Below are 13,076 nucleotides of genomic sequence, written 5' to 3'. Positions count from 1 at the left end.
GCTGTGAGCAGTGCGGGGTCTCTGAGACACATCCTTGCAATTCTGATTCCATCCAGCAGAGGTCAGTGATGTGCATTAACCAATTCATACCAATACTTCAGTGCAAAGCATCATTATTTGCAGGGAGACTAGGAGACTTTGTTCACTTTGAAAGGCTCACCTAGCATTCCTGAAGCACTGTGCTTCACCTCTGTGTAAACAGATCCATTGCAGTATAAAAAAGGAAAAGCAAATTCACCACCTCCCAGACCTATCAGTTAAGAAACAGCTTGTCAAACATACGGTAATGTAGAGTAATCATTTCATGGCCAAACATCAGTGCACATACTGGGAGCCCCCTGAGGCAGGGACAGAGGGAAGTTGCCTTGACTAGGAGGAAGAGCCAGGCCATGAGCACAATGCAATGAAAGCAGGCATGGGCTGTGTTTCCTGTTACAACTCATTGTTCAAGGGCAATGCATTTCAGAAGCGTATATCTGGGGTGCAGTGAGCTCACGGTAGGTAAAGTGCAGCATATTACCATAACATCAGGCATCACACCACGGAAATGTCTGTACCCACATACAAGGCGTGGTTCTGCTCCTACCACCCTGTGCTGTGCAGGCTGATAAGCGACTGTCTCATTGAGCTCCATACATATCCCCAATTCTGACTCAGTGTTGCCCAAACATCCACCGCAGTTGGGCTCAGAACACAGATATTCAGGCTATCAAATGAAATATACAAAAAGTACATAGCGAGACAGTGGACACAGCAGGGCTCTGGGTGACGGGATATTTATGCTCAATCCTTGAGACAATGCAAGGAAGATGCCACATTGTGGTGGGTTTTGTGATGTAGACATTGTGCTCCTTGAATTGAAGATGCTAAGGGCTTGTTACACATGAAAGACAATCGGGAATAAGGTAAAATGTGAATTTAAAGTGGATTAACTATTTCTGATTAACGCCATGTGTGGACACACTTTTTCAGAGTTATCCTAATCCACTTCCAAAACAGATTAAGATAATTCAGAATAGAAAGTGGATTAAGATAATCTGGATTAAGAGCATCCACATATGGAGTTAATCACTCAATCAGGAATAGAAATTGTAGAATAACAACTCCCTGTAAACCTCACAGGCCACATTCTAAGGCTCACAGGTGGCTCCATCTGAACTGGATGTAGGGATGTAACTGATAATGTAGAGGTGAAAGCTCCATAGCTTATTACTCATCAGCAACCCGCCCAGCCGCCACTTCCCCTCTAAGGGATCTTTATTGTTCACCAAAATAACAAAGCCAGATAAACATAGGCTACTGCAGTGTGTTTATTCTTAAGACTACGTTTCCTGTCATTTAAATGCACGCTGCATGTATACTAAAGGTTAAATTAAAAACTAAATGTATTTCTATGCAGGGCAAGCCCTTTTCTATGGCCAAGCCATATAAGGTCCAGGATCCTGTAGCCAGAGAGACAAGTCAAGTATTCCCCCGTCTCAAATATTCCATTGTGAAAAACACTAAGACATGACAACATGAGACAGTTATGGAAAGTACCGTCACCACATTAGCTTCGCCCCCATTTCTGAGCCTGAACTTCATTAACCCTGGAGTCTTGGCCAAACGCCAGCTTTGCATGCAGGCTACGTAAATTCCCCCTTGGGTTGCAAATGGATATGATAACGTCCTGTCCTGCTTTGCACTGTTCTCACGTCCCAGGGCCCACCCTAGAGGTAACCGCATGTCAGTGGGGAGTGAAGTAAGCCCTCGCTGTAGTTTGGCGCTTTGATTGCAGTTTGCAAAGCATGTTGGGAGAAAGGGGGCTAGTCTGAATTCTCGGAATAAGTTTGTCCACACATGGAGTTAACCAGGAATAGTTAATTCGCATCAGTGCCATTGCACACGCAGGGACTAGAACAGCAGGTTATCCAACAAGGTTTATTCTGAAGATCTGACACAACTGTGGGCTAGGGTCTGCTTCCTTTGTGGCTACCAGGCCAATAGAATCTACTATCCTTTTTGGGCATTTATATAAATCTCAATGGAAAGGAAAGGCTCTCTGGATTTCATTTCAGACACCATTTTAATAGCTTTTTATTTTCAAGAGTTTCTTTCATCATGAAAAACGCTTTTTGTTGTGTCACAAGGCAGCATTTGGGTTTTTGCATCATCTGGTTGTGTGAACAGGATGTCACAGTGAACATTTCTTTCATTAAAAGAAAGGAAATTGAAAGAAAATTCAAACAAGAAAACTAGCCCAGGGTGTTTTGCAGATTTCATGTGCTTGTTACAGCTTAATTCGATTCAGCACTACAATTGCAAAAGAACATTTCACTGAGAGAAATATGAAAATACCAACTCATAGGACGTTTAAGGCCTTAAAGGCCTTATGATATTACTGCTTGTTGGGCAGTACATATGAAATACTCTTGAGGATTTGTTTGAGGTTTTACAGAGTTTAGTAAGAAATGAGTTCCTTTCTATAGAAATATTTAACCCACCCCATAGCAATCAATAATGACTTCTATCTCGACTGTGGAATTCTACAGGCTGATTTGAACACTGAATAGTAAAGACCTCATTCTGCATGGTATTTTAGAGGGCTGTTTTAGAAAAAGCATGCAGCAGGGGTGTCTTCCTCTGAAAGAGGATCAAGCTTACTGATGAGGTAATATTCATAGACTATCAGGGTTGGAAGGGACCTCAGGGGGTCATCTAGTCCAACCTGCTGCTCAAAGCAGGACCAAGCCACAGCCAGATTTTTATCCCAGTTCCCTAAATGGCCCCCTCAAGGATTGAACTCACAACCCTGGGTTTAGTAGGGCAATGCTCAAACCACTGAGCAGGGGCGGCTCTAGGAATTCCGCCACCCCCAAGCAGGGCGGCACGCCGCGAGGCGCGCTTTGGCGGTCGTCGGTCCCGCGGCTCCGGGGGACCTCCTGCAGACGTGCCTGCGGAGGGTCCGCTGGTTCCACGGCTCTGGTGGAGGATCCGCAGGCATGCCTGCGGGAGGTCCACCGGAGCCGCGGGACCAGCGGACCCTCCTCAGTCATGCCTGCGGGAGGTCCACCGGAGCCGCCTGCCACCCTCCCGGCAAAATGCCGCCCCAAGCACGCGCTTGGCGCGCTGGGGTCTGGAGCCGGCCCTGCCACTGAGCTAGCCCTCCCCCTGAGTCAAGCCCATTGGGATGTAATCCCATCTATGAGAAAAACTAGACAAATGATTGTTATTTAGTTCAAGGGTAGAGGCCTGTATTTTTCCAAGGAGAAGGTCCAGCATTCTAGTCCCTGTGTGTCCAAGAGCACTGACTATAGTGGACTATATAGTCCACTAAAACTGATGTCACCGAGTTTGTCAAGCAGGTTATCCAACAAGGTTTATTCTGAAGATGTGACACAACTGTGGGCTAGGTTCTGCTTCCTTGGTGGCTACCAGGCCAATAGATGAACATTTGAGACACCTGAGCTGCAGAAAATTCTCCACTAAACACACACGTAGCAGGCCATCTTGGTTTCAGCTCGTCGCAGCAGAAGAATGGTGACGTGGCCCTGAGATGACGGGCATGCATTAGAGACCATTGTTTTCACAAGGATAAAAAGTGAAGTCATCTTGAGCAGTGTGTCTCATTCACCGCTGTTGTGTAAATACAAGATGCTTATAAGGGCTAAGTGTGGGACTAGATAGGTGGTAGAGGGGCCATTGAGAATGCGCCAACAGCTGGTTGGTGACTTGTTCAACTAGAGCACAGGGCTGGAAAGCACAAACTCTGTGTCATTGCTGCAAAAAATAAGGGGTTTCTCACACTGAACTAGCAAACTCAATAGGATGAATGGGGCAGTGGTTAGGGCGCTAATCTAAGACACTTGAGTTCAATTCCCTGCTCTAACATAGGCCAGGTCTACACTGCATACTTACTTTGGTATAACTCCGTCGCTCAAGGGTGTGAAAAAATCCACCCACCAAGAGCCCTAGTTATAGCGATCTTAACCCCCCGTGTAGATAGAGCTTTGGTGGCAAAAGCACGTCTCCTGCTGGCACAGCTACTGCATCTCACGGAGGTGGAGTAACTAAGCCAACCGGGAGTGTTCTCCCCTGTTGGCTTAAGGCATCTTCATCAAAGTGGTGCAGCGTTTCTATAAGGTGCCACAGGATTCTTTGCTGCTTTTACAGATCCAGACTAACACGGCTACCCTTCTGATACTTGACAGCGTTTGTAGTGTAGCCCAGACCTGACTGTAGCCTGCCTGTGTGATTCCGGGGAAGTCAATTAGCCTCTCTGTGCTTCAGGCCCCATCTGTAAAATAGGGCTAATGGTGGGAGCTGTATCAGGACCATAGACAGTCTATAAAAATGTAGTGAAAACACAATAGTTAGTTTGTAGATAGCTGCGTCCACCGTAGAGCCCCTACGTGGGGTTTAACCTCCCCTAACTACATTGTGGTGAAAACGACAGTGCTGTGTCTCCATTAGAATTCTTTTCTAGTGTTCTTTTCCTTCAACCATGAAACAAGAGCCAGAGGTCTAGGTTGTAATCCCAGCACCAAACTCTGGACATAGTTTGGGAGAAGGGAGGGGGGGAGGTTCCCCCTCCAAACTCAGGCAGGCATGGAATTTGCCCCCCCACGCATGGCCCCGTTGGTCTGTCCGGAGCCATCCCCCTCCCACCCCCAAAACATAGAAGTCATACTACACCTATGCTCCTAATACTACCTGCCCTCAAACATGCCAGAGCCTCGCCTGGTGCAACTCAACAGGGTGGCATTGAACGCTAGGAAGCTCTGCTGATTTACACCAGCTGAGAGCTGGTCTTTCCGATAACATGTCCACCGTCACTCACCCATGTACCCACTTCCTGGCTGGTAGGAGGCTTCATTAGCACAACCCCTTGAAGATGAAAAGTCCCCTGGTACAAATTAGGGTAACCAGACCAGTACACAGACATTAACGTGCCCTGGAGCGAATGGGAAGCAAGCTAATAAAGGAAGTGTTGCTGTTTTCTAAAAACCTATTTAGAGGAAGGGAAAAAGTCCCTCACACAGTGTTATGATTCATTTGCGGGTGGGGGCAGGGAGAGTTAGACGAGGACTCACTAGACCTAGGTACAATTCCCTACTCTGCCACAGATTTCCTGTGTCACCCTGGGCACAGCCCTTAAGTCTCTCTGTGTCTGTTTCCACATTGGTAGAACAGGGATCACAGCACTGCCTGACCTCCCAGGAGTTGTATTTAATCTCCCAGGGTGAGGTTAAACACATGGCAGGGTGAGATATTACATGACCTGGGTTCTAAAAGTACTGTACATAGAATGACTTCAGCCATTGTAAATGAAGGCCCATGTATAAGTTAGCTTGGTGGTTAATTAGCCTCGCCTCTAGTAAGTCAGCATAATTGCATAGCTGCACTGTGCGAGCGATACAGTTCCTTATGCCGTGTGCAGCCAAACATCATTCAGAAATGTAGCAGGTTTTTAATTTAAATTTCAGCATTAATGAAAGGCAATCACTTCAGAGAACTGATGAATACTGTATTGCGCAATGCAGCCATTTTTAGCAGGAGCCAATGTCTCTTACTAGTGGAACAGCTGCAACAGAAGCTTGGGTCCGATTTTTGTTTCTCATACATCTTGCACCATCTCCCTTGTGAAAGCAGAAGAAATAGTCACTTATGTCACTGTGCAAAGGGAGGGGATCTGTTGTGATTTGAACACACAACCCAAATGTTAGCACATAAGGAAGGTGCTTAGAGACTATGGTGACAGGCAGCAGCACAGAATCCTGAGACAGTCCAGTCTAGTTTAATGGGGCAAGTGGAATGGCCTGTAAACAGCATAAATGGGGGATGGGGGAGGAGGGAAGGAAATTGCATTTCTCAAAGTAACACAAGTTAGGACTTATACAACCACCCTCTAGGTCTAGCTGGCCAGCCTAAAACACAGCATTACCACAGTAACTTAGCTGGTCTCTTCCACATAGCCTGAGGCACTTTATGAAGGTAGGTTATCTCCATGTTACAGATGGGGGAAACTGAGGCACAGGGAGGGAAGTCACTTGTCCAGGGCACACAACAGGCCAGTGGCAGAGAGAGGCCTTGAACCCAAGTGTCTTAGCCCAGCCCTGTATCCCCTGGACCAAAACTGTCTTTGGGCCATTAGAAGCAGCAAAGAATCCTGTGGCACCTTATAGACTAACAGACATTTTGCAGCATGAGCTTTCGTGGGTGAATACCCACTTCTTCGGATGCAAGTGGGTATTCACCCACGAAAGCTCATGCTGCAAAATGTCTGTTAGTTTATAAGGTGCCACAGGATTCTTTGCTGCTTCTACAGAACCAGACTAACACGGCTACCCCTCTGATACTTTGGGCCATTGTGAGCTCTGGGGTTTAAGAAGTTTAAATGGAGTCTCATGGTCAAAAAAAATTCTGACTTGCCACACTTACACCAGTCGCAAGTGAGCACAACTGGCCTCGCTATACTGACAAACTAGTAGGGCTTGTTTACAGAAGTTATTCTGAAATAAAGGTCCTGTAGGCTGTGCATTTAAAGAACTCTAGCTATTCCAGCCTAGCTCCCTATGTGAACATAGTCCAGCCATTCACATGGTACAGCTGTTCTGGCCACTTTCCCCTGTAGCTAAACCCTCAGCCTCTGAGATGTTGCAGGACTTGTACAGAGCCTCTCTTTAATACACAAAGGATTTCTTAAATGTGTTAACTGGTAGGTGGGTTAGCACTAACTTCTCTCAGCCGCAACAAAGTGGGAAGTGATGCTGCCTTGTGAAATTAAACAAGATCACAACTCAGACTCTGCATATTTATATATATATATATAATATACTGGAAATAGATGTTTGCAATCCCCACCTAAGACGCAACAGCTGCGGCTTACTCAAGGCGCTTCATTTTTGGTTTTATTTTAAAATTTCCCGAGCATCTCACTTTATTACAAATATAAAAAAATGGAAGAAAATTGGCGCACAAAAATTCCACAGTTTTCTGAATAAAATAGCAGGATTAATATTGGAGGATGAAAAAAAGCAAGAGAAAAGTACATACAGAAAATAAAAGCTGTTTAATGCTGTGGTTTATTTCATGAATGTACATTAACAATATGTATACATGTGTGTGTCTGTCTGTCTTCCACAAACAGTGGTTCTCGCTCAGGGGCCCATTAGCAGGTTTCAGGGGGGTCAGCTAAAATAAACCAGAGAGGGGGCCCGGCCTTAGACTTGCTAGGGCCCAAGGCAGAAAGCCAAAGGCTGAGCCCTACCATCCAGACGTGAAGCTGAAGCCCAAGCAACTTCGCTTCGGGCCCCCACCCCGTGGCGTGGGGCCCAGGACAACTGCACTGTATGCTACTGCCCTAATGCCAGCGGCTTTTAATCCACTGGATATGCAGCAAAACAGTTGTGGCAGCACAGGCTGACCATGGAATTTTTATAGCATGTTCTGGAGGCCTCCAGAAGAAAAAGGTTGAGGACTCCTGTTCCAATATAGTGCTTTACTTTACCAGATAGCCTGATATTTACACATACTTCTCCACAAACATCTGTCTAAGTAATTGAATTTTTTTCCCCACCATAATCACTATTTTCATTTACATGAATGGTGCAAAAGTCAGGTGAAAACTGGTTTAAAAATTTTTTTTGTAAAAAACCTGGGAATTTTTTTGGTAAAAACGGACGACAAAAAGCCTTACGCTTCCTGCACAGTGCAGGAGTCCACAAACCCTGTCTGCCACATCCTGGGTCCAGGGAGCCCACTCCACACTCAGCAAGAGGTGCTTCATGCAACAGCCAGTGGACAGGCTGTTACACAGATTCACCAGCTACTGCCTCTTATGGAGCAGAGCTGCTGCACCATCAGAACTACAGGAAAAGGTGGGAGGAGGGGCGGGAGAATGGGAATGGGTTTGCTTTCATGGAGGATGGCTGGTTGTGTGATTAAGATGCTGGCTCTCAGGGGATCTGAGTTGTTTCCAGCTCTGTGACAATATCTGTGCTTCAGTTCCTCCTCCATAAAGTGTGTGTGTTTGGGGGGAAGGGGGAAGAGATTATTTCTGTTTAGCTGTCTACTCTAGATACACTGTAAGGCCCTGATCCTGAAAGGTATTTAGGCTCCTAACTTCCAGAGATTTCAATGGGAGTTAAGCAACTTTGAAGATCTGAGCCTAAGCTCTCTGGGCAGGGACTGTCTGTTGGTCCCTCTGATTTTAGTCAGTGCCTCTGGCATGCAACACAGAATTTAATCCCAGTCCCTACAGGTGCCCTCCAGTGCCAAGTCTGGCTACCCATGGTTGGCATAGATGGATAAAAGGCAAGAAAAGGATTTAGGCCCCTCTAATAATGTGCTTGAGGAGAGCCAACATCCCCAGTGGAAAGTGCTGGTTCTCTCCCTGTGACAGCATTAGTGACACTGCCTTGTCTCCCTTTGCAGCTTCTACTACTTCAGGGTGCTTTTTGGAGTGAGTTTGCAGGGGGTTGCATGGAATCCCTGCAAAGGTCTCAAGTTAAACCATGAGTCAATCTAGTCAGCAATGAAAGCCACAGCCGAGTGGGAAAATACAAACCCTGACAGGGACGTTAATGATGACCAAATTCTGTGCAACGTAAGAACGGCCATACAGGGTCAGACCAAAGGTCCATCTAGCTCAGGGTCCTGTCTTCCGACAGTGGCCAATGCCAGGTGCTCCAGAGGGAATGAACAGAACAGGTCATCATCAAGTGATCCATCCCCTGTCACCCACTCCCAGCTTCTGACTGAAGTCAATGGCAGCTGTGACTGCTCAGTGCTTCTGGAAAAGAAAATCTATGTTAGGAGTTTGGGGGCAGACACAAACCACCACACTGGATGAAACCCACGGTCCATCTAGTGCAGCATTTGTGGCTCTGGCAGTGGCCAATACAAGATGCTTCAGAGGCAGGTGGCAAGAACACCATGGCAGGCAGATGAGGGATAATCTGCCCCCACATTAGGTCTCATCTTGATCTCTAATAGTTAGGAGATCCTGATGTATGAGGCTTAATATTTCTTCCAAAAATGAGTCCTAACTCTGGATGTTTTTATCCACTTAAGAGTCTGATCACTGGGGACATTTGGGGACGAGAAGCTTGGATCCCTCTTATAAATGAAAATCACAGGAGAAGGTTTGAAAGGGATAGGATCTTAGTTACCAGCAGAAAGCAGAGGTTACCCCACCCCTCCAAGGATTAGCGATTACATTTTTCCTTGACTGCTACAATACACCAGTGCCATTTAAGTCACCATTAAAGAGAGCTCCCTCTCTGCCAGTGTTAATAACTTTGCCACAGATAATGGAACTTATCTATTTATTTAACAGTAACATACAGTATATAAATAAAGGTAAATACTTTAAAATATACAATATATCACATTCTGACATCCAATCAAATAAAGGCAAGTCTACATGTATTGCTTAAAACATTGATCAAAAACAATGCACAGAGAAGTAAGCAGATGGCAGAGGATACAGCAGAGCTGGGGAACAGTAACTCAGGGGGAAATTACTGTGGTACAAAAATGTAACTCTGGGGTGGGCTACAGGTGTCGGGAGGACCTCATGATGACAGATGCATGCTGACTCCAATTTTAAAATGGTTGTCTCCCCCACCAAGTCTTGACGACCACCATGGATGGTTTTTGCATGGTTACATCTATTTTCCAAGTGTACAGAACTAGCAGGAAAAAGATTTTTGCAGGAAGATGGAGAATTCTCCCCTCTTCGCAGACAGTGACTGTCTTGGCATTCGTGCTCGTGGGAGTCCAATGCATGCAGCAAACTAGGAGACCTGCCTGATCCATGTGAAATCAACAATTCCCAAAGGCCTCTGCAATGTACTTACTGGCGCTTCAGGTTTCTGTGGTGCTGTAGGATTCCCCACTGAAGTCAATGGCAAAAATCCCACTTTCAATCAAATGGGAGCTAGATTCTGCAGATTATACTCACTCTGAGTAATCCTAATTAAATCCAGGGGAGTGCACACAGGAAAGATGACTGTGGAGTAAGCCTAGCAGAACTTGGGCGGTAATGAGGCTCTATGCTGTGCATTCTGGGCCACTCCTGGCCTTCTATTCAAGCTGTGTCTAATCCACAGTGTAACCTGGGCTGCAACTGGGGTTGGAGAAGCCAGTTTCCAGTTGGAAATGCAAGCTAAACTGCTCCACGCTTCCAAAGCGATTGGCAACCAGTGTGTGGCTGCTTAGAACCAAAGTCAGCCTACCTGTAGGCATTTGCCCCAATCAGTGTTCAGGCATTTTAAACACTGCTAACATTTACCAAATTTGCCCTATTTTATTTCAGGCCTTCAATGGAAAAGCTAGTATGCTCTACCCTCGGTACATGATGAACCTTCAACAGCCCCCTACTGCTTTCCTGTATTATTCTGCTCTTCCTAGGAAGGGGAGAAACCACCATCTATATGACATTGAAGTTCACTGTTCAGACAATCAAGTCTCCTGACTACAAACAAACTCCAGCTCCCTGGCTCTATTCTGATAAGCCAACACATGCCATAATCAACCATTCCCTCACTTGAGAGCTAGGGTTTTAACATAAAAAAGCAACATCTGCTCACATTTCAGATTAGAGGAGAACCCAACACAAACAGGCAGTAATGGAATTCTATCCCACTATTTAAGGAGTGAGGTTTGCTAATTATGAAGTCTCTGAATGGAAAGTTAGATAGTACTAACAAAAGACAGCATAACCAAACTAAGTACCCTTGCCATATGCACCACCCATGGCAAAAAGGAGCTTGGCACATAGGGCATTTATTGGGGATTTAATGGATTTAAGCAAAAAAAGTGACAACTGGCTACTATGCTCAAAACTAATACCTGAAGACATTTGATTCTAGCTGCTGTGCTCATTCACGGCTTGCTTATATTTTCATTTAGCTCAAAGAATATCAAGGAATTTTTAAAAGGATGTGCAACTGAACTTGGCCAACTCATCAATATGCATTCAGCAGGACTAGTCATCCCGTTACCAGACCATTTCAGCTAGTACTCCCCAACAACTGCCTTCATTGTCACCTCCACTCACCATCGCTGACCACATAGCATCCTCTAACCTTCGGGTCTCTTAGCAGCTTGTACTCAGCTATGTTACCTACCTACTATCATCTATGAAGACACCTCTCTCCAAGCAGAGGATTTTAGGCCCCTGGCTCTGCTTGTGGGTGCAATGGGTCCCCCTGTTCAACCAGTTGCAGGATCAGGGCCTGTCTCCAACATTCCCCTCACTTATTAGAGCATTCTAAAAATCCCTTTAAATGGCTTTCGGCCATTTCATTGACCTTGCTAGCAGGTAGTCTCAAAACCAGCCAATTTGTAGAGCCCTAAACAAGACAGCAAGGAAGCTCTACCCTTTAACAGCTTTGGGTTAATTCAGAGACCCAGAATGAGGAACATTACCTTCCTCTTAGCTCAGACAACCACAGAGCTGTTGAATTTGTTCCTCAACCACTTGTTCTGACACACCAGCGACTTTGCTTTTGCAGTTTGTCTCCTTGTAAAGCAAGCCCAGAGAGCCTTCCCTTTAACCTAACAGTGCTCACAAAGCAGCTACCAAAGCATACAGGAAACTTGCAGGGGTTCTTGATTTCGTGCATTTCAGCTGTAGGAAAAAGTTCTGGTGAATGCCTTTATGAAAACCTTGCCAAGGCAGCTCTGTTGTTGGCAGTGTGTTTTGTGAGCGCTAGCTACACAAAGCCACTAAATCTAAGGCCTCACAAGAGCTATGTTAGGACCAAGTTTAAAAAATATTTCAGGGAAGGACCTAATAGGGCTTTTTAATAAACCAATGGATACGTGCAATGAAGACAGGCTGCACCACAGAGCTATGCAAAAGAGAGGAGGATTCTATCCTTCTGTACAGCATACACAGGGTGTTATCCCATAGTCCCTTGGATGTTAAACCAGTGTAATTATTGTACACGTCCAAGAAGCCATGCGACTGAGTAAGAGCAGCCAAACACTCATGAGTGCCTTTACATATAGACTTAATTTATCAGGATTCCTGACAGGTTTGAAGGTTCGTTTTACTGCACTTCAAGGTTGAGGAGGGGGCAGAAGTAGAGGAAACATATGAACCCAGGTTTGAAAAACTGTACTCAGCCTAGTTCAGAAAGCTTTTAATTAGATATGTGGATGGCTATTCCTATCTCCTACGAGTATGCAGACACTCAAGAACACACAATGCCCTCCAGTGTTCACAATCAGCATTAAAAAAGCCCAACATGAAGAAAACCCAAATCCTATAGTTTAAAATCATAAGCTTCCTCCAAAAAAAAAAAAAAAAAAGTATGCCTAATAATTGTAAAAAAAAGTATGAAGCTGTAGAACAGATGAAGGCGGAGGACCAAATTCTCACATGAAAACAGGTGACAGTGTTCTTTTTCTGTAGATCAATACACTGTAATCACATTTATTAGACAGTACTGTAGGTCCATTTGATAACTTGTTCATGAACATCTGCTCAAACACAGTTTAGTATGCTGGAATTCTGGCAGATATTGGTATCAGACAAGAAGTATCCAAAATAGCAGCAACTTTTGTTTTGCTAGGTGATTAAACCCCCCCAAAGAGACCTAAGGGAGGAAAGGTTTAAAAACAATCTTCTAAATTGCCTTTGAAACCAAAATTAAGGGCCTGAATTTAATGCCTTTAAGTCAAAGTCATGACTCTGATGGATTTCAGTAGACACAACACTGGCTCTAAAGTCTACAGTTCAGGAAAGCATATGCTTAAAAATTAAGCAAAAATGCTTCAACGCTACCCTGAATTGAGACCACAGAAACAGAGCCAAGTCCTGCAATTTGCTGAGCACCCTCAGTGGGAGCTGAGGGTGTCTTGCATGGTGCAGAATCAGACCCTTTTATTGCATCTCACCTGGGCTCTGCCTTAATATCCTCTTGGCACCATTTTGCTTTTGATCAAATATTTGTTTGTGTAGCACCGCAGATGTGAATCTCCGCCCTCCGGAACTGCAATACAGGGAGAGGAGGAAGTGACTGCCAGGAAGATAAAAATACACCAGAGGTATGTGGAAGCAGTGGTTGCAAAAAGACTATGGA

General features: G+C 45.2%; 1 protein-coding gene across 1 annotated transcript in view; it reads right to left on the bottom strand.

Moving 5' to 3' along the window:
- Positions 1-9,291: 9,291 nt before the first annotated feature.
- Positions 9,292-13,076, bottom strand: part of CDS2 (CDP-diacylglycerol synthase 2) — a 50,129-nt gene continuing 46,344 nt past the window's right edge. Inside the window, exon 14 of the mRNA XM_045004960.1 lies at positions 9,292-12,986. Coding sequence (XP_044860895.1) covers positions 12,904-12,986 — 83 coding nt within the window. The 3' untranslated portion in view covers positions 9,292-12,903. The remainder of the gene's footprint in view (positions 12,987-13,076) is intronic.

The sequence above is a fragment of the Mauremys mutica genome, chromosome 2, assembly GCF_020497125.1.
Source record: "Mauremys mutica isolate MM-2020 ecotype Southern chromosome 2, ASM2049712v1, whole genome shotgun sequence".
NCBI lineage: Eukaryota > Metazoa > Chordata > Testudines > Geoemydidae > Mauremys > Mauremys mutica.
Note: the sequence above shows the minus strand (reverse complement) of the source record. Positions and strands in the feature narration are given on the sequence as shown.